This window comes from Chiloscyllium plagiosum, unplaced genomic scaffold (assembly GCF_037043375.1).
Source record: "Chiloscyllium plagiosum isolate Xiang-an unplaced genomic scaffold, Cpla_swu_hap1 HiC_scaffold_27, whole genome shotgun sequence".
Classification (NCBI taxonomy): Eukaryota; Metazoa; Chordata; class Chondrichthyes; order Orectolobiformes; family Hemiscylliidae; genus Chiloscyllium; species Chiloscyllium plagiosum.
In genome coordinates this window covers 72,114,122-72,138,436 of record NW_028270165.1, presented here as the reverse complement: position 1 = coordinate 72,138,436, position 24,315 = coordinate 72,114,122, and the positions used below count along the sequence as shown (strand labels likewise).

Here is a 24,315-nt window from a genome sequence, read left to right as displayed (position 1 = left end):
ATGGGTAATTTAGCACGGCCAATCCACCCTAACCTACACATCCCTGGGCACTATGGGTAATTTAGCACGGCCAATCCACGCTAACCTACACACCCCTGGGCACTATGGGTAATTTAGCACGGCCAATCCACGCTAACCTACACACCCCTGGGCACTATGGGAAATTTAGCACGGCCAATCCATGCTAACCTACATATCCCTGGGCACTGTGGGTAATTCACCGATATCCACCGCGTCACGAGTGGATCTGGCGGTGCCTCATGTAGTTGCCCAAGAAGGCGAAGGTGGCCTGGCAGATGGCACAGGCGTAGGGCCTCTCGCCGGTGTGGATGCGCCGGTGCCGCGCCAGGTCACCGGACTGCCCGAAGGCGGCGGGGCACTGCGGGCACCGGTGGGGCCGCTCGCCCGTGTGGGTGCGCCGGTGGGAGCGCAGCGCCTGGCCGCTCTTGAAGCGGGCCGGGCACCGCGGGCAGGGGAAGGGCCGCTCGGCCGAGTGGACCCGCCGGTGGCTGCGCAGGTGGGCGGCCTGGCCGAAGGCCTGCCCGCACTCGGCGCAGGCGAAGGGCCGCTCGCCGGAGTGGGCGCGCTGGTGCTGCAGCAGCTCGGCCGAGCGGCGGAAGGCGCGGCCGCACTCGGCGCAGGGGAAGGGCCGCTCGTCCGTGTGGGCCCCCCGGTGGCGCCGCAGCTCCTCCGGCCGCTTGTAGCGCCGGGGGCACTCGGGGCAGGGGAAGGGCCGGGCGTCCGAGTGCGCCGCCCCGTGCCGCCGCAGCTGCGAGGCCGTGCGGAAGCGCTTGGGGCAGGCGGCGCAGCCGAAGGGCAGGGCGCCGGCGCCCTCGCTGTGCAGGGCCCGGTGCTGCCGCAGCGTCTCCGCGCTCTTGAAGCGGCCGCCGCACTCGGGGCACGGCAGCCCCTGGTGCTCGGCGTGGACCCGCCGGTGCTTGCGGAGGGAGGAGGCGGCGGCGAAGGCCCGGCCGCAGGCCGCGCAGGCGAAGGGCCGCTCGCCGGTGTGGCGCCGCCGGTGACGCTCCAGCTCAGAGGGCGCCGCGAAGGCCCGGCCGCAGTCCCCGCACGCCCACCGCTGCTGCCGCTGCGGCTTCCGGCCTCCCGCCCGCGTGTCTGTGCCGTCCGGGTTCCTGCGGGAGGCGGGGGGGAGAAAACAGAGAGGAAACGGGGGGGGAGGGTGGAAGGCGGGGAGAGAGAGAGAAGGGGGGAAGGTGGGAGAGAGAGAGAAGGGGGAAGGGGGAGAGAGAGAGAGAGAAGGGGGAAGGGGGAGAGAGGGGGAAGGAGAGCGAGAGAAGGGGGGAAGGAGAGAGAGAGAAGGGGGGAAGGGGGAGAGAGAGAGAAGGGGGAAGGGGGAGAGAGAGAGAAGGGGGAAGGGGGAGAGAGAGAGAAGGGGGAAGGGGGAGAGAGAGAGAAGGGGGAAGGGGGAGAGAGAGAGAAGGGGGAAGGGGGAGAGAGAGAAGGGGGAAGGGGGAGAGAGAGAGAAGGGGGAAGGGGGAGAGAGAGAGAAGGGGGAAGGGGGAGAGAGAGAGAAGGGGGAAGGGGAAGAGAGAGAGAAGGGGGAAGGGGAAGAGAGAGAGAAGGGGGAAGGGGGAGAGAGAGAGAAGGGGGGAAGGGGGAGAGAGAGAGAAGGGGAAGGGGGAGAGAGAGAGAAGGGGGGAGAGAGAGAGAAGGGGGAAGGGGGGAGAGAGAGAAAAGGAGGAAGGGGGAGAGAGAGAGAGAGAGAAGAGGGAAGAGGGGAGAGAGAGAGAAGGGGGAAGAGGGGAGAGAGAGAGAAGGGGGAAGGGGAGAGAGAGAGAAGGGGGAAGGGGGAGAGAGAGAGAAGGGGGGAAGGAGAGAGAGAGAAGGGGGGAAGGAGAGAGAGAGAAGGGAGGAAGGGGGAGAGAGAGAAGTGGGGAAGGGGGAGAGAGAGAAGGGGGGAAGAGGGGAGAGAGAGAAGAGGGGGAAGAGGGGAGAGAGAGAAGGGCGGGAAGGGGGGAGAGAGAGAGAAGGGGGGAGAGAGAGAGAGGGGAAGAGGGGAGAGACAGAGAAGGGGGAAGGAGGAGAGAGGGGGAAGGAGAGAGAGAGAAGGGGGGAAGGAGAGAGAGAGAAGGGGGGAAGGGGGAGAGAGAGAAGTGGGGAAGGGGGAGAGAGAGAAGGGGGGAAGAGGGGAGAGAGAGAAGAGGGGGAAGAGGGGAGAGAGAGAAGGGCGGGAAGGGGGGAGAGAGAGAGAAGGGGGGAGAGAGAGAGAGGGGAAGAGGGGAGAGACAGAGAAGGGGGAAGGAGGAGAGAGGGGGAAGGAGAGAGAGAGAAGGGGGGGAAGGAGAGAGAGAGAAGGGGGGAAGGAGAGAGAGAGAAGGGGGGAAGGAGAGAGAGAGAAGGGTGGAAGGAGAGAGAGAGAAGTGGGGAAGGGGGAGAGAGAGAGAAGGGGGGAAGAGGGGAGAGAAAGAGAAGGGGGGGAAGAGGGGAGAGAGAGAGAAGGGGGGAAGGGGGGGAGAGAGAGAGACGTGGGGAGAGAGAGAGAGAGGTGGGGAAGGGGGGAGAGACAGAGAAGGGGGAAGGAGGAGAGAGGGGGAAGGAGAGAGAGAGAAGGGGGAAGAGAGAGAGAAGGGGGAAGGAGGAGAGAGGGGGAAGGAGGGAGAGACAGAGAAGGGGGGAAAGAGAGAAGGGGGAAGGGGGGAGAGAGAGAAGGGGGAAGGGGGGAGACAGAGAAGGGGGAAGGGGGGAGAGAAAAGGGGGAAGGGGGGAGAGAAAAGGGGGGGAAGGGGAGAGGGGGAAGGGTGGAGAGAGAAGGGGGGGAAGGGGAGAGAGAGAAGGGGAAGGGGAGAGAGAGAGAAGGGGGAAGGGGAGAGAGAGAGAAGGGGGAAGGGGAGAGAGAGAGAAGGGGGAAGGGGAGAGAGAGAGAAGGGGGAAGGGGAGAGAGAGAGAAGGGGGAAGGGGAGAGAGAGAGAAGGGGGAAGGGGAGAGAGAGAAGGGGGAAGGGGAGAGAGAGAAGGGGGAAGGGGAGAGAGAGAAGGGGGAAGGGGAGAGAGAGAAGGGGGAAGGGGAGAGAGAGAAGGGGGAAGGGGAGAGAGAGAAGGGGGAAGGGGAGAGAGAGAAGGGGGAAGGGGAGAGAGAGAAGGGGGAAGGGGAGAGAGAGAAGGGGGAAGGGGAGAGAGAGAAGGGGGAAGCGGAGAGAGAGAAGGGGGAAGCGGAGAGAGAGAAGGGGGAAGCGGAGAGAGAGAAGGGGGAAGCGGAGAGAGAGAAGGGGGAAGCGGAGAGAGAGAAGGGGGAAGCGGAGAGAGAGAAGGGGGAAGCGGAGAGAGAGAAGGGGGAAGCGGAGAGAGAGAAGGGGGAAGGGGGGAGAGAGAAGGGGGAAGGGGGGAGAGAGAGAAGAGGGGAGAGAGAGAGAAGGGGGGAAGAGAGAGAGAAGGGGGGAGAGAGAGAGAAGGGGGGAGAGAGAGAGAAGGGGGGAGAGAGAGAGAAGGGGGGAGAGAGAGAGAAGGGGGGAGAGAGAGAGAAGGGGGGAGAGAGAGAGAAGGGGGGAGAGAGAGAGAAGGGGGGAGAGAGAAGGGGGGAGAGAGAGAAGGGGGGGCGAGAGAGAAGGGGGGCGAGAGAGAAGGGGGGCGAGAGAGAAGGGGGGGGAAGGGGGGAGAGAGAAGGGGAGAGAGAGAAGGGTAGACGGGGAGAGAGAGAGAGGGGGAAGGGGAGAGAGAGAGAAGGGGGGAAGGGGAGAGAGAGAGAAGGGGGGAAGAGGAGAGAGAGAGAGGGGGGAAGGGGAGAGAGAGAAGGGGGGCGAGAGAGAAGGGGGGCGAGAGAGAAGGGGGGGCCAGAGAGAAGGGGGGCGAGAGAGAAGGGGGGCGAGAGAGAAGGGGGGCGAGAGAGAAAGGGGGCGAGAGAGAAAGGGGGCGAGAGAGAAAGGGGGCGAGAGAGAAGGGGGGAAGGGGGGAGAGAGAAGGGGAGAGAGAAGGGTACACGGGGAGAGAGAGAGAGAGAGAAGGGGGGAAGGGGAGAGAGAGAGAAGGGGGGAAGGGGAGAGAGAGAGAAGGGGGAAGGGGAGAGAGAGAGAAGGGGGGAAGGGGAGAGAGAGAAGGGGGGCGAGAGAGAAGGGCAGAGGGGGAGAGAGAAGGGGGGAAGGGGAGAGAGAGAAGGGGGGCAAGAGAGTGGGGGGCGAGAGAGAGAAGGGGGGCGAGAGAGAGAAGGGGGGCGAGAGAGAGAAGGGGGGCGAGAGAGAGAAGGGGGGCGAGAGAGAAGGGCAGAGGGGGAGAGAGAAGGGGGGAAGGGGAGAGAGAGAAGGGGGGCAGGAGAGTGGGGGCGAGAGAGAGAGAAGGGGGGCGAGAGAGAGAAGGGGGGCGAGAGAGAGAAGGGGGGCGAGAGAGAGAAGGGGGGCGAGAGAGAGAAGGGGGGGCGAGAGAGAGAAGGGGGGGCGAGAGAGAGAAGGGGGGGCGAGAGAGAGAAGGGGGGGCGAGAGAGAGAAGGGGGGCGAGAGAGAGAAGGGGGGCGAGAGAGAGAACGGGGGGCGAGAGAGAACGGGGGGCGAGAGAGAACGGGGGGGCGAGAGAGAACGGGGGGCGAGAGAGAACGGGGGGCGAGAGAGAACGGGGGGCGAGAGAGAACGGGGGGCGAGAGAGAGAAGGGGGGCGAGAGAGAGAAGGGGGGCGAGAGAGAGAAGGGGGGCGAGAGAGAGAAGGGGGGCGAGAGAGAGAAGGGGGGCGAGAGAGAGAAGGGGGGCGAGATAGAGAAGGGGGGCGAGAGAGAGAAGGGGGGCGAGAGAGAGAAGGGGGGCGAGAGAGAGAAGGGGGGCGAGAGAGAGAGAAGGGGGGAGAGAGAGAGAAGGGGGGAGAGAGAGAGAAGGGGGGAGAGAGAGAGAAGGGGGGCGAGAGAGAGAAGGGGGGCGAGAGAGAGAGAAGGGGGGAGAGAGAGAGAAGGGGGGAGAGAGAGAGAAGGGGGAGAGCGAGAGAAGGGGGGGAGAGCGAGAGAAGGGGGGAGAGCGAGAGAAGGGGGGAGAGCGAGAGAAGGGGGGAGAGCGAGAGAAGGGGGGAGAGCGAGAGAAGGGGGGAGAGCGAGAGAAGGGGGGAGAGCGAGAGAAGGGGGGAGAGCGAGAGAAGGGGGGAGAGCGAGAGAAGGGGGGAGAGCGAGAGAAGGGGGGAGAGCGAGAGAAGGGGGGAGAGCGAGAGAAGGGGGGAGAGCGAGAGAAGGGGGAGGGGGCGAGAGAGAAGGGGGGCGAGAGAGAAGGGGGGCGAGAGAGAGAAGGGGGGCGAGAGAGAGAAGGGGGGCGAGAGAGAGAAGGGGGGCGAGAGAGAGAAGGGGGAGAGAGAGAGAGAAGGGGGAGAGAGAGAGAGAAGGGGGGAGAGAGAGAGAAGGGGGGAGAGAGAGAGAAGGGGGGAGAGAGAGAGAAGGGGGGCGAGAGAGAAGGGGGGCGAGAGAGAAGGGGGGGCGAGAGAGAAGGGGGGCGAGAGAGAAGGGGGGCGAGAGAGAAGGGGGGCGAGAGAGAAGGGGGGCGAGAGAGAAGGGGGGCGAGAGAGAAGGGGGGCGAGAGAGAAGGGGGGCGAGAGAGAAGGGGGGCGAGAGAGAAGGGGGGCGAGAGAGAAGGGGGGCGAGAGAGAAGGGGGGCGAGAGAGAAGGGGGGCGAGAGAGAGAAGGGGGGCGAGAGAGAAGGGGGGCGAGAGAGAAGGGGGGCGAGAGAGAAGGGGGGCGAGAGAGAAGGGGGGCGAGAGAGAAGGGGGGGCGAGAGAGAAGGGGGGCGAGAGAGAGAAGGGGAGCGAGAGAGAGAAGGGGGGCGAGAGAGAAGGGGGGCGAGAGAGAAGGGGGGCGAGAGAGAAGGGCAGAAGGGGAGAGAGAGAAGGGGGGAAGGGGAGAGAGAGAAGGGGGGCAAGAGAGTGGGGGGCGAGAGAGAGAAGGGGGGCGAGAGAGAGAAGGGGAGCGAGAGAGAGAAGGGGGGGCGAGAGAGAGAAGGGGGGGGGCGAGAGAGAGAAGGGGGGGGCGAGAGAGAGAAGGGGGGGGCGAGAGAGAGAAGGGGGGGCGAGAGAGAGAAGGGGGGGCGAGAGAGAGAAGGGGGGGCGAGAGAGAGAAGGGGGGGCGAGAGAGAGAAGGGGGGGCGAGAGAGAGAAGGGGGAAGGGGCGAGAGAGAAGGGGGAAGGGGCGAGAGAGAAGGGGGAAGGGGCGAGAGAGAAGGGGGGCGAGAGAGAAGGGGTCGAGAGAGAAGGGGGGGCGAGAGAGAAGGGGGGGCGAGAGAGAAGGGGGGGCGAGAGAGAAGGGGGGGCGAGAGAGAAGGGGGGGCGAGAGAGAAGGGGGGGCGAGAGAGAAGGGGGGGCGAGAGAGAAGGGGGGGCGAGAGAGAAGGGGGGCGAGAGAGAAGGGGGGCGAGAGAGAAGGGGGGCGAGAGAGAAGGGGGGCGAGAGAGAAGGGGGAGGAGAGAGAAGGGGGCGAGAGAGAAGGGGGGCGAGAGAGAAGGGGGGTGAGAGAGAAGGGGGGCGAGAGAGAAGGGGGGCGAGAGAGAAGGGGGGCGAGAGAGAAGGGGGGCGAGAGAGAAGGGGGGCGAGAGAGAAGGGGGGAAGGGGGGAGAGAGAAGGGGTGAGAGAGAAGGGCAGAGGGGGAGAGAGAGAAGGGCAGAAGGGGAGAGAGAGAGAAGGGGGGAAGGGGAGAGAGAGAAGGGGGGCAAGAGAGTGGGGGGCGAGAGAGAGAAGGGGGGCGAGAGAGAGAAGGGGGGCGAGAGAGAGAAGGGGGGCGAGAGAGAGAAGGGGGGGTGGAGGGAAGGGGCGAGAGAGAAGGGGGGCGAGAGAGAGAAGGGGGGCGAGAGAGAGAAGGGGGGCGAGAGAGAAGGGGGGCGAGAGAGAAGGGGGGCGAGAGAGAAGGGGGGCGAGAGAGAAGGGGGGCGAGAGAGAAGGGGGGCGAGAGAGAAGGGGGGCGAGAGAGAAGGGGGGCGAGAGAGAAGGGGGGGCGAGAGAGAAGGGGGGCGAGAGAGAAGGGGGGCGAGAGAGAAGGGGGGCGAGAGAGAAGGGGGGCGAGAGAGAAGGGGGGCGAGAGAGAAGGGGGGCGAGAGAGAAGGGGGGCGAGAGAGAAGGGGGCGAGAGAGAAGGGGGGCGAGAGAGAAGGGGGCGAGTGAGAAGGGGGGCGAGAGAGAAGGGGGGCGAGAGAGAAGGGGGGCGAGAGAATAGGGGGGCGAGAGAGAAGGGGGCGAGTGAGAAGGGGGGCGAGAGAGAAGGAGGGCGAGAGAGAAGGGGGGGCGAGAGAGAAGGGGGGGCGAGAGAGAAGGGGGGGCGAGAGAGAAGGGGGGGCGAGAGAGAAGGGGGGGCGAGAGAGAAGGGGGGGCGAGAGAGAAGGGGGGCGAGAGAGAAGGGGGGCGAGAGAGAAGGGGGGCGAGAGAGAAGAGGGGCGAGAGAGAAGAGGGGCGAGAGAGAAGAGGGGCGAGAGAGAGAAGGGGGGGGAGAGAGAGAAGGGGCGAGAGAGAAGGGGGGAGAGAGAAGGGGGGAGAGAGAAGGGGGGGAGAGAGAAGGGGGGGAGAGAGAAGGGGGGGAGAGAGAAGGGGGGGGAGAGAGAAGGGGGGGGGAGAGAAGGGGGGAGAGAGAAGGGGGGGAGAGAGAAGGGGGGGAGAGAGAAGGGGGGGAGAGAGAAGGGGGGGAGAGAGAAGGGGGGGAGAGAGAAGGGGGGGAGAGAGAAGGGGGGGAGAGAGAAGGGGGGGAGAGAGAAGGGGGGGAGAGAGAAGGGGGGGATGGGGAGAAAGGGAGGGAGAAGGGGGGGAGAGGGAGAGAGAGAATGGGGGGGTTGAGGGAGGAGGAGAACGCGGTGGGAGAGGGTGAGGGGGAGGCTCAGAAAGAGGTAGGGAGGGGATAAGTGAAGGAGGAGAGATGTGGGGGAGTGGTGGAGACAGATGGGTCGGGGGAGAGAAAGAGAGTGGGAGGTGGTGGGGTGGAGGAGGGGGAGAGAAGGGTGGGAGGGAGTGGGGAGGAGAGGAAGGGGGAGAGAGAGGTGGGGTGAGGGAGGAGAAGACAGAAGTTGGTGGGAGCGGGACATTGAAATACAGGAGAGTGGATGAGTGAGGGGGAGAGGTGTGAGGGGGTGGGGAGAATGGGGGAGAAGGGGGTTGAGGGAGAAGGAGACAAAACATGGTGGGGTGGAAGAGGGAGGGGGAGAGAGAATGAATGGGGAAATGGAGAGATAAAGAAGGGAGGGGGAGGGGTGAGGGAGGAGGAGACAGAAAGAGGATGGAGTGGGAGAGAAAGAAGGGGGAGGGGAGTGGGGAGAGAGAGAGAGAGAGTGGAGGTGGAGGGGAGGGAAGGGGAGGGGGAGAGAGAAAGAGGGAGGGAGAGAGGGGCAAAGGGGGAGAGATAGAATGTGGGGGGAGAGAGAGGGAGACAAAAGAGGGGGGAGCAGAGAGAGAGGGAGACATCGTGTGAAAAAGAGAGAGGGATAGAGAGAGCGAGTGCAAGAAAGTATGTGTGGGAGGGAAGGAAGAGAGAAAAAGAGAAAGAGGGTGAGTGAGAAAGAGAAAGAGGGAGAGAGAATGACAGCGTATGTTGTAGTGGAGTATGGGGTAGGGAGAGAGCGAGAGAGATAGAGATAGAAAGACAGAGGGAGAGAGCACGAGACACAGCGAGAGAGAGAGAGAAAAACAGGAAGGCAATGGTGAAACATCAATCAAATAAATTATACATTTCTTGAAATTTTCTCTCAAGATTTTCAGCTCATTTTTCATTCCCACTAGCCCATTAATAAGGTGATGCCACCACAAACTGAGAATGTCATAGAGTCCCTTCAGTGTGGGATCAGGCCATTCGATCCATCAAGTCCACGCTAACCCTCTGAACAGCATCCCATCCAGACCCACCCTATCCCTGTATTTCCCAATGCTCACCCATCTAGCCTGCAGATAGTCTCATAGAGTCAGAGATGTGCAGCATGGAACGGACTCTTCGGTCCAGCCCGTCCATTGCCGACCCAGATAGCCTAACCTAATCTTGTCCCATTTGCCAGCACTTGGCCCATATCCCTCTAAACCCTTCCTACTCCAGTCCCCATTTAGTTGAGTTTTAAATGTTGTAATTGTACCAGCCTCCACCACTTCCTCTGGCAGCTCATTCCACACACGCACCACCCACTGCGCGAAATCTTTCCCTCTCACCCTAAACCTATGCCTCCAGTTCTGGACTCCCCGACCCCAGGGGGGAAAAGACCTTGTCTATTTAGCTTATCCATGCCCCTCATGATTTTTTAAACCTCTATAAGGTCACACCTCAGCCTCCGTCGCTCCAGAGGAAACAGCCCCAGCTTGTTCAGCCTCTCCCGACAGCTCAAATTCTCCAACCCTGGCAACATCCTTGTAAATCTTTTCTGAACCCTTTCACAACATCTTTCCGATAGGAAGGAGACCAGAATTGCACGCCATATTCCAAAAGTGGCCTAACCAATGTCCTGTACAGCCGCAACATGACCTCCCAACTCCTGTACTCAATGCTCTGACCAATAAAGGAAAGCATTAACAAAACACCACCTTCACTAACCTATCTACCTGCGACTCCACTTTCAAGGAGCTATGAACCTGCACTCCAAGGTCTCTTTGCTCAGCAACACTCCCCAGGACCTTACCATTAGGTGTATATGTCCTGCCCTAATTTGTCTTTCCAAAATGCAGCACTATGCATTTATCTGTATTAAACTCCATCTGCCACTTCTCAGCCCATTGGCCCATCTGATCAAGATCCTGTTGTACTCTGAGGTAACCCTCTTCGCTGTCCACAACACCTCCAATTTTGGTGTCATCTGCAAACTTACGAACTGTACCTCTTATGCTCACATCCAAGTCATTTATGTAAATGACAAAAAGTAGAGGGGCCAGCACCGATCCTTGTGGCACTCCACTGGTCACAGGCCTCCAGTCTGAAAAACAACCCTCCACCACCACCCTCTGTCTTCTACCTTTGAGCCAGTTCTGTATCCAAATGGCTCGTTCTCCCTGTATTCCATGAGATCTAACCTTGTTGAATGCATTAGTCCATACAGATCACGTCCACCACTCTGCCCTCATCAATACTCTTTGTTACTTCTTCAAAAGAAAAACTCAATCAAGTTCGTGAGAACATGATTTCCCAACCACAAAACCATGGTGACGATCCCTAATCAGTCCTCGCTTTTCCAAATCCATGTACATCCTGTCCCTCAGGATTCTCTCCAACAACTTGCCCACTACCGAGGTCAGGCTCACCGGTCTATAGTTCCCTGGCTTGTCCTTACCGCCCTTCTTAAACAGTGGCACCACGTTTGCCAACCTCCAGTCTTCCGGCACCTCACCTGTGACTATCGATGATACAAATATCTCAGCAGGAGGCCCAGCAATCACTTCCCTAGCTTCCCCACAGAGTTCAAGGGTACATCTGATCAGGTCCTGGGGATTTATATAAGCCATTCAGCATGGAAGCAGACCCTTCGGTCCAACCAGTCCGTACCAAACATAATCGCAAACTACACTGGTCCCATCTGCCTGCTCCTGGCCCTCCAAACCTTTCCTATTCATGTCCAAATGTCTTATCAACGTTGGAACTGTACCCATATCCACCACATCCTCAGGAAGTTCATTCCACCGGAAGTAATTCACTTTTATTCAAGACATCCAGCACGTCCTCCTCTGAAATATGGACATTTTTCAAAATGTCACCATTATTTTCCCCACATTCTATCTCTTCCATGTCCTTCTCCACAGTAAACACTGATGCAAAGTACTCGTTTAGTATCTCCCCCATCTCCTGCGGTACCACACAAAGGCCGCCTTGCTGATTTTTAATGGGCCCTATTCTATCCCTAGTTACCCTCTTTATAAAATCCCTTTGGATTCTCCTTAACCCTATTTGCCAAAACTATCTCATGCCCCCCTTTTTGCCTTCGTGATCTCCGTCTTAAGCATACTCCTACTGCCCTTGTACTCTTCTGAGGATTCACTCCATCTCTGCCGTCTCTACCTGACGTCTGCTTCCTTCTTTATCTTAACCAAAATACGATGGGACCAATTAGCATGGCCAACCCACCCAAACCTACACATCTCTGCACAGGACGGGACAATTTAGCACGGCCAATCCACCCTAACCTGCACATCCCTGGGCACTATGGGGAATTTAGCATGGTCAATGCACCCTAACCCACACATCCCTGGGCACTATGGGTAATTTAGCACGGCCAATCCACCATAACCTGCACATCCCTGGGCACTATGGGTAATTTAGCACGGCCAATCCACCCTAACCTGCACATCCCTGGGCACTATGGGTAATTTAGCACGGCCAATCCACCCTAATCTGCACATCCCTGGGCACTATGGGTAATTTAACACACCCAATCCACCCTAACCTGCACATCTTTGGACTGTGGGAGGAAACTCAAGCCGACATGTCGGGAATGTTTTAAGGAGAGGCTGGGGATATTTCCACTGGAGCACGGGAGGTTGAGAAGCGACCTTATAGAGGGTTTATAAAATCATGGAGGGTATAGGTAAGGTGAACGGTACGTGTATTTTCCCCCAGGGTGGGGCATTTCAAGAATAGGGGGCTTATACTTAAGGTGCGAGGAGAAAGATTCAAAAAAGGGAACGGGGGGGAAAGGGGGCAATATTTTTTTTACACAGAGTGTGGTTCGTCCGTGAAATGAACTTCCTGAGGACGTGGTGGATGCGGGAACAGTCACAACGTTTAAAAGACATTTGGATAAGGACATGAACGGGAAAGGTTTGAAGGGATATGGGAGGGACTAGATTAGGTTAGGGATACCTGGTTTTCATGCCGCACAGAAAGTCTGTCCGAGGCTGGATTTGAACCCGGGTCCCTGGCGCTGCGAGGCGGTGGAGCTAACCACTAAGCCACCGTGCCAAGCTGACGTGTGGCTCTACTTTTGTCACCTTGACTCTTCAATCAAAACAGCTTTCCTAAAAATAAAAACTAAAAGAACTGCGGTCGATGCTGTCAACCAGAGACGAGGAGAGGTTACTGGAAAAGCTCAGGCGTTTCCAAAGATGTGCAGGTCAGGGTGAATTGGCCATGCTGCACTGTCCATGGTGTAAGGTGCATTAGTCAGAGGGAAATGGCTCTGGGTGGATTACTCTTCGGAGGGTCGGTGTGTGGAGTTGTTGGGCCGAAGGGCCTGTTTCCACACTGTAGGTTTCCTCCTCCCAGGTCTGGCAGCATCCCCGAAGAGAAATCAAGGTTTCGATCCTCCCTCCCTTTGCCAGTTCAGATTTCAGGCAGGGGGAGGGGAAATTCCGCGACGGAGTGGTCTGGGCAGGCCGCTGGAAGGGAGCGATCCAGCTGACCAGACTGACTCAATCTCAGTGACACAGACGCACCACGAGTCCCCGCTCTTGTTCGAGGGGTGAAGAGGGAGGGAGGGAAGAGAAGAGTGGAGGGGGTTCCCAAAGCAAGCAGAGTCATAGTCATCTAGACGTACAGCACGGAAACAGACCCTTCGGTCCAACTTGTCCAGGCCGACCCAGATATCCCTAATCTAATCTCGGGTGGCATGGTGCCTCAGTGGTTAGCACTGCTGCCTCACAGCACCAGGGACCCGGGTTCAATTCCCACCTTGGGTAACTGTGTGTGTGGAGTTTGCTCGTTCCCTCCGGGTTCCTCCCACAGTCCAAAGATGGGCAGGTTAGGTCAACTGGCCGTGCTAAATTGCCCGTCGTGTTAGGTACATTAGTCAGAGGGGAAATGGGTCAGGGTGGGTTGCTCTTCGGAGGGTCGGTGTGGACTTGTTGGGCCGAAGGGCCTGTTTCCACACTGTAGGGAATCTAATCTAATCTAGTCCCATTTTCCAGCACTTGGCCCATATCCCATTAAACCCTTCCTATTCATATACTCATCCAGGTGCCTTTTAAATGCTGTAAATTGTACCAACCTCCACCACTTCCTCTGGCAGCTCATTCCATATACGTGCACCACCCTCTGCGTGAAAAAGTTGCCCCTTTGGTCCCTTTTATATCTTTCCCCTCTCGCCCTAAACCTATGCCCTCGAGTTCTGGAGGGCCGTTGTGTTGGGGTTGTACAGGACACTGGCGAGGCTTCGCCTGGATTACTGTGTCCAGTTCTGGTCGCCCTGTTACAGGAAGGACATTATTAAAGCTGGAGAGGGTTCAGGAAGAGATTTACCAGGATGTTGCCCGGAATTGAGGGTTTGAGTTATAAGGAGGCGCTGGGACTTTTTTCCCCACTGGAGTGTAGGGGTTGAGAGCTGACTTGATAGAAGTTTATAAAACCATGAGAGGTATAGAGTTAACAGTAGCTATCTTTTTCCTCGGGTGGGGGATTTCAAGACTAAGGGGGCATATTTTTCGGATGAGAGGAGAAAAGGCATAGAGGGCAATTTGTTTTGACAGAGAACTGATTCACATGTGGAATGAATTTATAAAGGAAGTGGTGGATGTGTTACAACGTTTAAAAGACATTTGGATAAGGACATGATCAGAAAAGGTTTGGAAGGATATGGGCCAGGTGCCAGCAGGTGTGACTGGTTTAGTTTGGGGATTATGGACTGCACGGACTGGTTGGGTCGAAGGGTCTGTTTCCGTGCTGTACGACTCCGTGAGCGCGTGAGATCTGCGAACCCCCCTCCATGCGGCCACAATGACTTTTTTTTTTAAAAGTTTGAAACGTGGTCAGGAAAATGGGATCCTTTCGCATTGCTCTGATAACGATGCCATTTATTTCTGACATCTTACACTGTGACGCAGAATACCTCACGGAGCCTGTGAGTGAGTGAGTGAGTGAGTGAGTGAGTGTGTGTGTGTGTGTGTGAGAGAGAGAGAGAGAGAGAGAGAGAATGTGTGTGAGAGAGAGAGAGAGAGAGAGAGAATGTGAGAGAGAGAGACACAAAGAGAAAGAGAGAGGGTTGGGAAGAGAGAGCGCGAGAGAGAGAGAGCAAGAGCGAGAGAGAGACAGCAAGAGCGAGAGAGAGCGAACGAGAGCGCGAGCGAGCGAACAAGAGCGCGAGTGAGAACGAGAGAGAGAGCGAGAACGAGAGAGCGAGCGAGAAAGAGAGAGCGAGCGAGAAAGAGAGAGCGAGCGAGAAAGAGAGAGCGAGAAAGAGAGAGCGAGCGAGAACGAGAGCGCGAGCGAGAACGAGAGCGCGAGTGAGAACGTGAGCGAGAACGAGAGCGAGAACGAGAGAGAACATGAGAGAGAGGGGGAGAGAGTGAGCGAAAGAGAGAGACACAGAGAGAAAAAAGAAACTGAAATGTGACCTCCTCACAGCAAAAGGTTGAAGAGCACGGAGACACAAAGCTGATATATTTTCCTGAATATGAGCCCCTGGGCTGCACAGTTTATTAGAATTAATTCACGGGGTGTGGGCATCGCTGTATGGGCCAGCTTTTATTGCCCATCCCTAATTGCCCAGAGGGCAGTGAAGTCAACCACATTGCTCTGGGTCTGGAGTGACAAGATGGCGGCTTCCTTCCCCGAAGGGCATTGGAGAACCAGATGGGTTAACAATCCAGTGACTACACCACTAAGCCAGGGTCTTTCCTAGTGAATTAACCTCAGCAGGGAGAAATAAATGCCCCAGTGGTTGTGGTTCGGTCCCGGATGTGATCAACAGGCAGCTACTTGTGAACTCGGGTGACTCCCTTCCTCCACTCATTCCAGGACAACGGCCTCCCCCCACCCTCCCCCCCAGTGTGAACTCAACCAACCTGAGCCATTTCCCTGAACCGAGTCTCACAGCAACTGCGGCTCATCAATCGGAAACAAAAACAGAGCTCGCTGGAATAGGTCTGGCAGCGTCCGTGAAGAGAAGTCAGAGTTAACGTTTCAGCTTGAGTATTCAGGTTAACGCTGCATTTTGCAAAGGTAAATCAGGCCAGGACTTATACACTTAATTTTTAAGGTCCAGGGGAGTGTTGCTGAACAGAGAGACCTTGGAGTGCAGGTTCATAGCTCCTTGAAAGTGGAGTCGCAGGTAGATAGGATAGTGAAGGCAGCGTTTGGTATGCTTTCCTTTATTGGTCAGAGTATTGAGTACAGGAGTTGGGAGGTCAGGTTGCGGCCGTACAGGACATTGGTTAGGCCAGTATTGGAGTGCTGCGTGCAATTCTGGTCTCCCTGCTACAGGAAGGATGTTGTGAAAGTGTTCAGAAAAGATTGACAAGGATGCTGCCAGGGTTGGAGGGTTTGAGCTACAGGGAGAGGCTGGATAGGCTGAGGCTGTTTTCCCTGGAGCGTCAGAGGCTGAGGAGTGACCTTATAGAGCTGAAAATGTGTTGCTGGAAAAGCGCAGCAGGTCAGGCAGCATCCAAGGAGTAGGAGAATCGATGTTTCGGGCATGAGCCCTTCTTCAGGAATGTCGATTCTCCTGCTCTTTGGATGCTGCCTGACCTGCTGAGTTTTTCCAGCAACACATTTTCAGCTCTGGTCTCCAGCATCTGCAGTCCTCACTTTTTCCTAGGGTGACCTTATAGAGGCTTATAAGGTCGAGAGAGGCAAGGATCAGCATGGTCTTTTCCCCCCCTGGATAGGGGAGTGCAAAAATGGAGAGTGTGGGCTTAAGGTGAGAGGGGAATGATTACCTTTTTCACACTGTGGGTGGAGTGTGCATGGACTGAGCTGCCAGAGGAAGTGGTGGAGGCAGATACAATTACAACATTTAAAAGGCATCTGGATGGGGACATGAATAGAAAGAGGTTAGAGGGATAGGGGCCAAGTGCTGGCGAACGGGACTGGATTAATTTAGGATATCTGGGTTAGCATGGATGTGCTGGGCCGAAGGGCCCGTTTCCCATGCTGTACCTTTCTATGACTCTATGAGCTGGGCCGAGGGGGTTTGATTCCCAGGCTGTCCATCTCTACAAGTTGGGCTGAAGGTTCTGTCTCAAGTGCTGTACGTTTCTATGACTCTATGAGTCGGGCCGAGGGGGGAATTGATTTCCGTGCTGTACATCTCTACGAGTTGGGCCGAAGGGCCTGTTTCCCGCGCTGCCTGACCCTGGCTGAGAACTGAAACTGGCACCTGGTCGGTTTCTTGTCAGAGTGATGCCTTCGTCGGTGGCATCGGAGCTCCCCGGAGCCCTTGTAGCGCTTCCCGCAGTCCGGGCACCCGAAAGGCCTCTCCTCGCTGTGGACCTGCCGGTGCCTGACGAGGTGAGACGACTGAGCGAAGGCCTTCCCGCACAGGCTGCAGGTGTACGGCCTCTCCCCGGAGTGGACCCGCTGGTGGATCAGCAGGTAGGAGGACTGGGTGAAGCCCCTCCCGCACTCGGGGCAGCGGAACGGCTTCTCCCCGGTGTGGACGCGCCGGTGCGAGGTCAGGTTGGACGACTGGGTGAACCGCTTGCCGCACTCCGAGCAGCGGAACGGCTTCTCGCCGGTGTGGACCCGCCGGTGCTTCGCCAGGCTGAACGGCCGGGCGAAGCCCTTCCCGCAGTCCGGGCAGGCGAACGGCCGCTCCCCGGTGTGGATCTGCCGGTGTTTCAGCAGGCTGGACAGCTGGGTGAACGCCCGGCCGCACTCGGCGCAGGAGAACGGCCTCTCCCCGGTGTGGCTGCGCTGGTGCACCTCCAGCTGGGAGGGGTAGCCGAAGCCCTTGCCGCAGTCCCCGCACTTCCACGGCCGCTTGCCGGCGGCGCCGGGCTTGCGTCGCGACCGGCCCGGCCCCTCACTGCTCGGGGCCACGTCCTTCCCTCGCATGACCGCTTCGAAATTCCCGGCCGGCGAGTCCCTTCCCGTTCTCAGGGCACTCCGCAGCTGCATTCAAACAGGAAGGAGAGGAAGGGGGAGTTAGGGAGGGCGTGGTTAGGATAAATAGACAAGATTTTATTTCCCTGGGGCAAATGAGTCCAAAATTAGAGGGCATAGGTTTAGGGTGAGAGGGGAAAAGGGACCAAAGGAGCAACTTTTTCACGCAGAGGGTGGTGTGTGTGTGTGGAATGAGCTGCCAGAGAAAGTGGTGGAGGCTGGTACAAGGACAGCACTTAAAAGGCATCTCGTTGGGTACTTGAATGGGAAGGGTTTAAAGGGATATGAGCCAAATGCTAGGATAAATAGACAAGGTCTTTTCCCTGGTGTGGGGGAGTCCAGAACGAGAGGGTCTAGGTTTAGGGTGAGAGGGGAAAGATATAAGAGAGACCTAAGGGGCAACTTTTTCACGCAGAGGATGGTGCGTGTGTGGAATCAGCTGCCAGAGGAAGTGGTACAATGACAGCATTTAAAAGGTGGATGGGGACAGGGATAGGAAGGGTTTAGAGGGATATGGGCCAAGTGCCGGCAAATGGGACTAGATTAGGTTAGGGATATCTGAGTCTGTTTCCGTGCTGCGTGACTCTATGGCGTCGAGGAACTGAGAAGGTGACCCCGGAAGACTGTCGGAAAAGCTCAACTGGTTCACCTCACCAGGAGGTTGCCGGGAATGCAGGGTTTGAGTGATAAGGAGAGGCTGGAATTTTTTTCTTGCTGGTGCTAAGAGGTTGCTATGGGAAGGATACTTTGAAGATGCAGTGATTTTTGGTGGAAAAATGCAACCAGTATTCAGTGCCCAAAAATTGAGTTTCTTGAGTTACGGGGAATTACTGCACAAGCTGGGACTTGTTTTCACTGCAGCCTACATCATAGGCTGCATCACAGGTAGACAGAGTGGTTAACAAGGCGTTTAGCACACTTACCTTCATTGCTCAGACCTGTGAGTAGAGGTGTTGGGACTTCACGCTGAGGTTGTAGAAGATGCTGGTGAGGCGTCTTCTGGAGTATTGGGTCCAGTGCTGGTCGCCCTGTTATAGGAAGATTATTATTAAGGTGGTGAGGGTTCAGAAGAGATTTACCAGGATTAGTTTTGCTCATGTAGTGTACAAAATCCCATGCAAGGACTGCACAAAACACTATATAGGACAAACAGGAAGACAGCTAACGATCCGCATCCACGAACATCAACTAGCCACGAAACGACACGACCAGCTATCCCTAGTAGCCACACACGTAGACGACAAGCAACATGAATTTGACTGGGACAACACTACCATTATAGGGCAAGCGAAACAAAGAACAGCCAGGGAATTCCTAGAAGCATGGCACTCGTCTACAAACTCCATCAACAAACACATCGACCTGGACCCAATATACCGGCCACTACAGCGGACAGCTGAAACTGACAACCGGAAGCGGCAGGGACAGGCCACTATAAATGCCGGAGGAAACACCACAGAAGCGCTTCACAGGAGGCTCCCAAGCACTGAGGATGTCACCTAGACAGGGGACGAAACGTTTGCAACAAAAACTTCCAGCTCGGTGAACAGAACCACAGCAGTCATAGAGATGTCCAGCACGGAAATAGACCCTTCAGTCCAACCCGTCCATGCCGACCAGATATCCCAACCCAATCTCGTCTCACCTGACAGCACCCGGCCCATATCCCTCCAAACCCTTCCTATTCATATACCCATCCAAATGCCTCTTAAATGTTGCAATTGTACCAGCCTCCACCACATCCCTCTGGCAGCTCATTCCATACACGTAACCACCCTCTGCGTGAAAAAGTTGCCCCTTAGGTCTCTTTTATATCTTTCCCCTCTCACCCATTAGATTAGATTCCCTAGTGTGGAAACAGGCCCTTCGGCCCAACCGGTCCACACCGACCCTCCAAAGAGTAACCATTTCCCTCTGACTAATGCACCTAACGCTACGGGCAATTTAACACGAAGGGGAAAGGTTTGGAGGGATAACGGCCAGGAGCAGGCAGGTGGGGACCAGGTACGAACAATGACTGCAGATGCCGGTAACCAGATGCTGGATTGGTGGTGCTGGAAGAGCACAGCGGTTCAGGCAGCATCCGAGCAGCAGTAGTTTAGTTTGGGATTAGTGGACTGGTTGGACCAAAGGGTCTGTTTTGCACTGAAAATGCAAAATTACTGGAGTCCACAGCGGGATCTTTGCAGCATGTCTGTGGGGAGGGGGGAGGGAGAGAGAGAGAGAGAGAGCAAGCTGAGGTTTCTGGTCCAGATGACCCTCCACCAGAGCATGGTCTATCTCATCGCTGCAATGACCACGCATGCGCCCAGCTGCCCATTGCCCCCTACAAAGATGGCGGCCGGTGGCGCCCGGAGCGGGGCGTGGGGGGGGGGTTCCGCCCACCGGGGGAGGGGAACCGATTCGGGGTTGGGGTGGGGTGGGGTGGGGTGGGGTGGGGTGGGGAGAAATCGGGAATGGGGCTTGCCTGAGGCCTCCCAACCCCCTCGGCCGCGCGCGTTACCTCCCCGGGGCCGGGTCCGACGTGGGGGGGGCCCCTCTCCCTTTGCAGCGGCGAAGCGAGCGGCCGCGGCACGTTCGCGCCAAGGTTGGGGGGGGGGGCGGGGCTAACTCACTGCGCACGCGCCCAGGTGTAAGGGGGCGGGGCCGGGGCCGCCGCACGGGGCAAGCGTCATCCTTTGTGAGGAGGAGGAGGATGGGGGAGCCGCCGCGCATGCGCCGATGGGCTGTTTGTGTCGGCGCCGTCGCCCTGACCCGGCGAAGCTCGCACTGCGCATGTCCCATCCGGAGCGCGCCTGATTCATTCATTCATTCATTGGTTTTGGAATGCACTGCGCATGTCCCATCCGGAGCGCGCCTGATTCATTCATTCATTCATTGGTTTTGGAATGACCTTTGACGGGGGGGTGTGGAGAGAAGGGGATGATCGCCTCCTTCCTCAGCCTGTTGCAATGGGGAGGGAGGTCGATCCATCCGGACTTCACAGGGTTAGGAATAATCCCCCCCCCCACACCACACACACACGCTGAAAAAGTCATTGTCGCAGCTGTAGACCCTGCAAAAGTCTGCAACTGAAACGTTTCAAACCCTTTGCACTCTCTCCCGGGTAATTTATGAATGAAACACGTCTGTTTGCAAAAAGACACACGCCCAGGGGTTAAAATTAACAGCAGAGAAGGGATTTGCAATCAGAAATAGCCCAACTGGACACGTTGATTCAGCACTTACGTCCACCCCTCTGTGCCATCACCTTGCCTCCGTTGTTCTGAGGTGGCGAAGGGATCAGTTTACATATTTTTGGTCCGTCTTCCTTCCTTTCTATCAATTTCAGTGAGCCATCCATACGGAATGGACGTTCCTTTCACAGTTCCTGGATCAGTGGTGCTGGAAGAGCACAGCAGTTCAGGCAGCATCCGAGGAGCTTCAGCAAAATCGACGTTTCGGGCAAAAGCCCTTCATCAGGAATAAAGGCAGAGAGAGCCTGGAGCGTGGAGAGATAAGCTAGAGGAGGGCTGGGGAGAGAGTAGCATGGCGAGTTTGTTTCACGACATGGCTGAAGAGCTTCAGGGCAGAGGAAATGACCTGGGAGTTGCAGTGGGAGAGGGACTCCCTGAGATTCTTGTAGAGAGAGGAGGAAAACCAGAATCTGGTTTCCAGCATCTGCAGTCGTTGTTTTTACCTCGTTGACTTTAACCCTACTGCGAATCCTCTTGCCAAGGATGCCTGCCTTGAAGAAGTTTTCCTCCTCTCTCTACAAGAATCTCAGGGAGTCCCTCTCCCACTGCAACTCCCAGGTCATTTCCTCTGCCCTGAAGCTCTTCAACCATGTCGTGAAACAAACTCGCTATGCTACTTTCTCCCCACCCCCCTCTAGCTTATCTCTCCACGCTTCAGGCCTCTCTGCCTTTATTCCTGATGAAGGGCTTTTGCCCGAAACGTCGATTTCGCTGCTCCTTGGATGCTGTGCTCTTCCAGCATCACTGATCCAGAATCTGGTTTCCAGCATCTGCAGTCATTGTTTTTACCTTGTTCCTTGCACAGTGTCTGCTCCACTCTGTCTCCCCTGTTCACTTGAGAATCCTTTACAGGTCGTTTGGCCCATCGAGTCCACACTGGCCTTCCAAACGGTATCCCGTCCAAACCCACACCCCCTCTACCTTTCTCCGTATTTCCCACGGTGAATCCACCCTAACCTGCACATCCCTGGACACTACAGGACAATTTAGCACGGCCAATCCACCCTAACCTGCATATCCCTGGGCACTGTGGGTAATTTAGCACGGCCAATCCACCCTAACCTACATATCCCTGGGCACTATGGGTAATTTAGCATGGCCAATCCACCCTAACCTACACATCCCTGGGCACTATGGGTAATTTAGCATGGCCAATCCACCCTAACCTGCACATCCCTGGGCACTATGGGTAATTTAGCCTGGCCAATCCACCCTAATCTAGACATCCCTGGACACTGAGACAATTTAGCACAGGAATGAAACACATGGGGTGGGTGGGTTGCCCAAACTCTGGAGAAGGGGCTGGTCAGTCATTTAGGAGCATGGAACAGGCCCAACTTGTCCATGCTGACCAGATATCCCGAACCTAATCTAGTCCTGTTTGCCAGCATTTGGCCTATATCTCTCTAAACCCTTTCTATTCATGTACCCGTCCAGATGCCTTTTAAATACTGTAATCGTACCAGACGCCACCATCAACCGGATTCATTCCTCCCACTGACCAACCAGGTCGTACCCTCTACACGTCTTCACCTGTCCCCACTGCACCACGCTGCCCCCACCATCCCCTATATCTGCAGCTCCCCCAACACTCACCCCCTGTCCTGAAGAAGGGTTACACCAGAAACGTTGACTTCTCCCCCTCCCGATGCTGCCTGGCTTGCTGTGTTCTTCCAGCCTCCTGCGCCTATCTATTTTTCCACACTTCCTCTGGCAGCTGGTTCCATTCACACACCGCCCTCTGTGTGGAAAAAGTTGCCTCCCCTCTTAGGTCCCTTTCCCCTCTCACCTTAAGCCTGTACTCTCCAGGTTTGGATTTCCCCTACCCTGGGTAAAAGAGACCTTGGCTATTCACCCTATCCACACCCCTCGTGATTTTATACACCCCTCAGCCTCTGACTCTCCAGGATTAAAAAAAAAACGCCCCAGCCTATTCAGCCAACCCCCGGCAACATCTTTGTAAATCTTTGCTGCGCCTGTTCAAGTTTCCCAATATCCTTCCTGTAGCAGGAAGACCAGCACTGAACGCTGAATGCCAAAAGTGGTCTCACCAATGTCCTGTCCAGCCACAACATGACCTCCCAACCCGAGCACTCAATGCACTGCCGAATAAAGGCAGGCGTACCAAACGCCTTCTTCACCACCCTGCCTACCTGCCACTCCACTTGAGGAAGGTTTGCTCTGCTTTCCTTGGGAATTTGCGACTGATTTTGGATTCCAGAGAAGAATCTCAAAACACAGAGTCGATAGAGTCTTGTCTCAGAACCTAAATATTGTTTGAATGGAAGGAGAAACGTTCGGGTGGAAAATGGTTTTAACACGCGTGAATGTGGCGAAAAAAATCACCCAAAATGCTCGCCAGGATGACCGTGCTCCCAGTTGGTCTGGAAAAAACATGACGTCATTTGCAGCAGGGATAGACTCTTGAGCGAAAGTGTACACGCCTTCAGGGAGCGAGTGTGAAGAGAGTGCATACTTCTGGAGCTTCCAAACCCGAGAGGGACGGGGGGAATCTTCAACGTGGGGACTGTGGGAAGGGATTCAAAATTCCAGCACATCTTTGGATTGTGGGAGAAAACCCATGCGTCTACTTTCACCTGCTCCAAGTACGGGAAGGGATTCACTCCGCCGTCCAGCCAGCTGGGAGACCAGTGAGTTCACCACCAGAGAGACTGGATCCCGCTGTTAATCACATGGACCGCGTCCGTTCCGGCAGAGGGAGATTGTTGCAGTCGGTGTTCGGAGGCCGTTTAACCAGGCATCCCCCGCTATCCAGAAGTAATTTGCTCCTGTTTCCTGCCGCATTCCAAAGAGGTGCAGGTTCGGTGAATTGGCTGTGCTGAACTGCCCATAGTATCCAGGGATGTGTTAGTTAGGGGTAAAATGTAAAGTTATAGGGTAGGGGAATGGGTTTGGGTGGGATACTCTTCGGAGAGTTGGTGTGGACTGGTTGGGCCGAAGGGCCTGCTTCTACACTGTACTTGATTATATTGCCCTTCGGCCCAACCAGTCCACACCGACCCTCCGAAAAGTAACCCACCCAGACCCATTTCCCTCTGACTAATGCACCTAGCACTATGGACAACTTAGCATGGCCAATTCACCCTGACCTGCACTCCTGTTGGATTGTGGGAGGAAACCCACACAGACACGGGGAGAACGTGCAAACTCCACACAGACAGACAGTCGCCCGAGGCTGGAATTGAACCTGGGCATCCCGGTGCTGTGAGGCAGCAGTGCTAACCACTGAGCCACTACGCTGCCCATGGGATTCTATAATGATGCAGAAAATGCAGCAGTCAAATTGTGCACTGCAAGGTCCTGCAAATAGAAATGTCGTCATCACCAGTTAAGGAGAAACATTGAACAGTTCAGCAGGGGAAACACCCCCCCCTGCTCTTCAGAATAACAGAGTCATAGAGGTGTACAGCATGGAAACAGAACCTTCGGTCCAACCTGTCCATGCCGACCAGATATCCCAACCTAATCTAGTCCCACCTGCCAGCACCCGGCCCATATCCCTCCAAACTCTTCCTATTCATATACTGATCCAGATGCCTTTTAAATGTTGCAATTGGACCAGCCTCCACCACTTCCTCTGGCAGCTCATTCCATACACATACCACCCTGTGCGTGAACAAGTTGTCCCTCAGCTCTCTTTTATATTTTTCCCCTTTCACCCTAAACCTATGCCCCTCTAGTTCTGGACTCCCCCAGCCCAGGGAGAAGACCTTGTCTATTTATCCTATCCATGCCCCTCATAATTTTGTAAACCTCTATAAGGTCACCCCTCAGCCTCCGACGCTCCAGGGAAAACAGCCCCAGCCTGTTCAGCCTCTCCCTGTCGCTCAAATCCTCCAACCCTGGCAACATCCTTGTCAATCTTTTCTGAACCCTTTCAAGTTTCACAGCATCTTTCCGATAGGAAGGAGACCAGAATTGCATGCAGTATTTCAATAGTGGCCTAACCAATGTCCTGTACAGCCGCAACATGACCTCCCAACTCCTGTACTCAATACTCTGACCAATAAAGGAAAGCATACCAAATGCCACCTTCACTATCCTATCTACCTGCGACTCCACTTTCAAGGAGCTATGAACCTGCACTCCAAGGTCTCTTTGTTCAGCAGCACTCCCTAGGACCTTACCATTAAGTGTATAAGTCCTGCTAAGATTTGCTTTCCCAAAGTGCAGCACCTCGCATTTATCGGATTTAAACTCCATCTGCCATTCCTCAGCCCATTGGCCCCATCTGGTCCAGATCCTGTTGTAATCTGAGGTAACCTACTTCGCTGTCCACAACACCTCCAACTTTGGTGTCATCTGCAAACTTACTAACTATACCTCCTATTGTTCACATCCAATTCATTTATATAAATGACAAAAAGGCAGTGGACCCAGCACCGATCCTTGTGC

General features: G+C 56.4%; 1 protein-coding gene across 5 annotated transcripts in view; it reads right to left on the bottom strand.

The window, feature by feature from the left end:
• Positions 1–24,315, bottom strand: part of LOC122546765 (uncharacterized) — a 29,440-nt gene continuing 5,125 nt past the window's right edge. The window contains exons 1-4 of one of the 5 annotated variants that reach the window (XM_087974840.1): positions 19,892–19,912; positions 17,587–17,691; positions 15,939–16,672; positions 1–1,133 (exon numbers count right to left, since the gene is read on the bottom strand). In XM_087974840.1, coding sequence (XP_087830966.1) covers positions 236–1,133; positions 15,939–16,672; positions 17,587–17,592 — 1,638 coding nt within the window. In that variant the 5' untranslated portion in view covers positions 17,593–17,691; positions 19,892–19,912 and the 3' untranslated portion in view covers positions 1–235. Of the gene's footprint in view, positions 1,134–15,938; positions 16,673–17,586; positions 17,692–18,040; positions 18,311–18,675; positions 18,696–19,166; positions 19,246–19,891; positions 19,913–24,315 lie in introns of those variants that run through there. The other 4 variants (XM_087974841.1, XM_087974838.1, XM_087974837.1 and 1 more) reach the window with 4 other exon arrangements.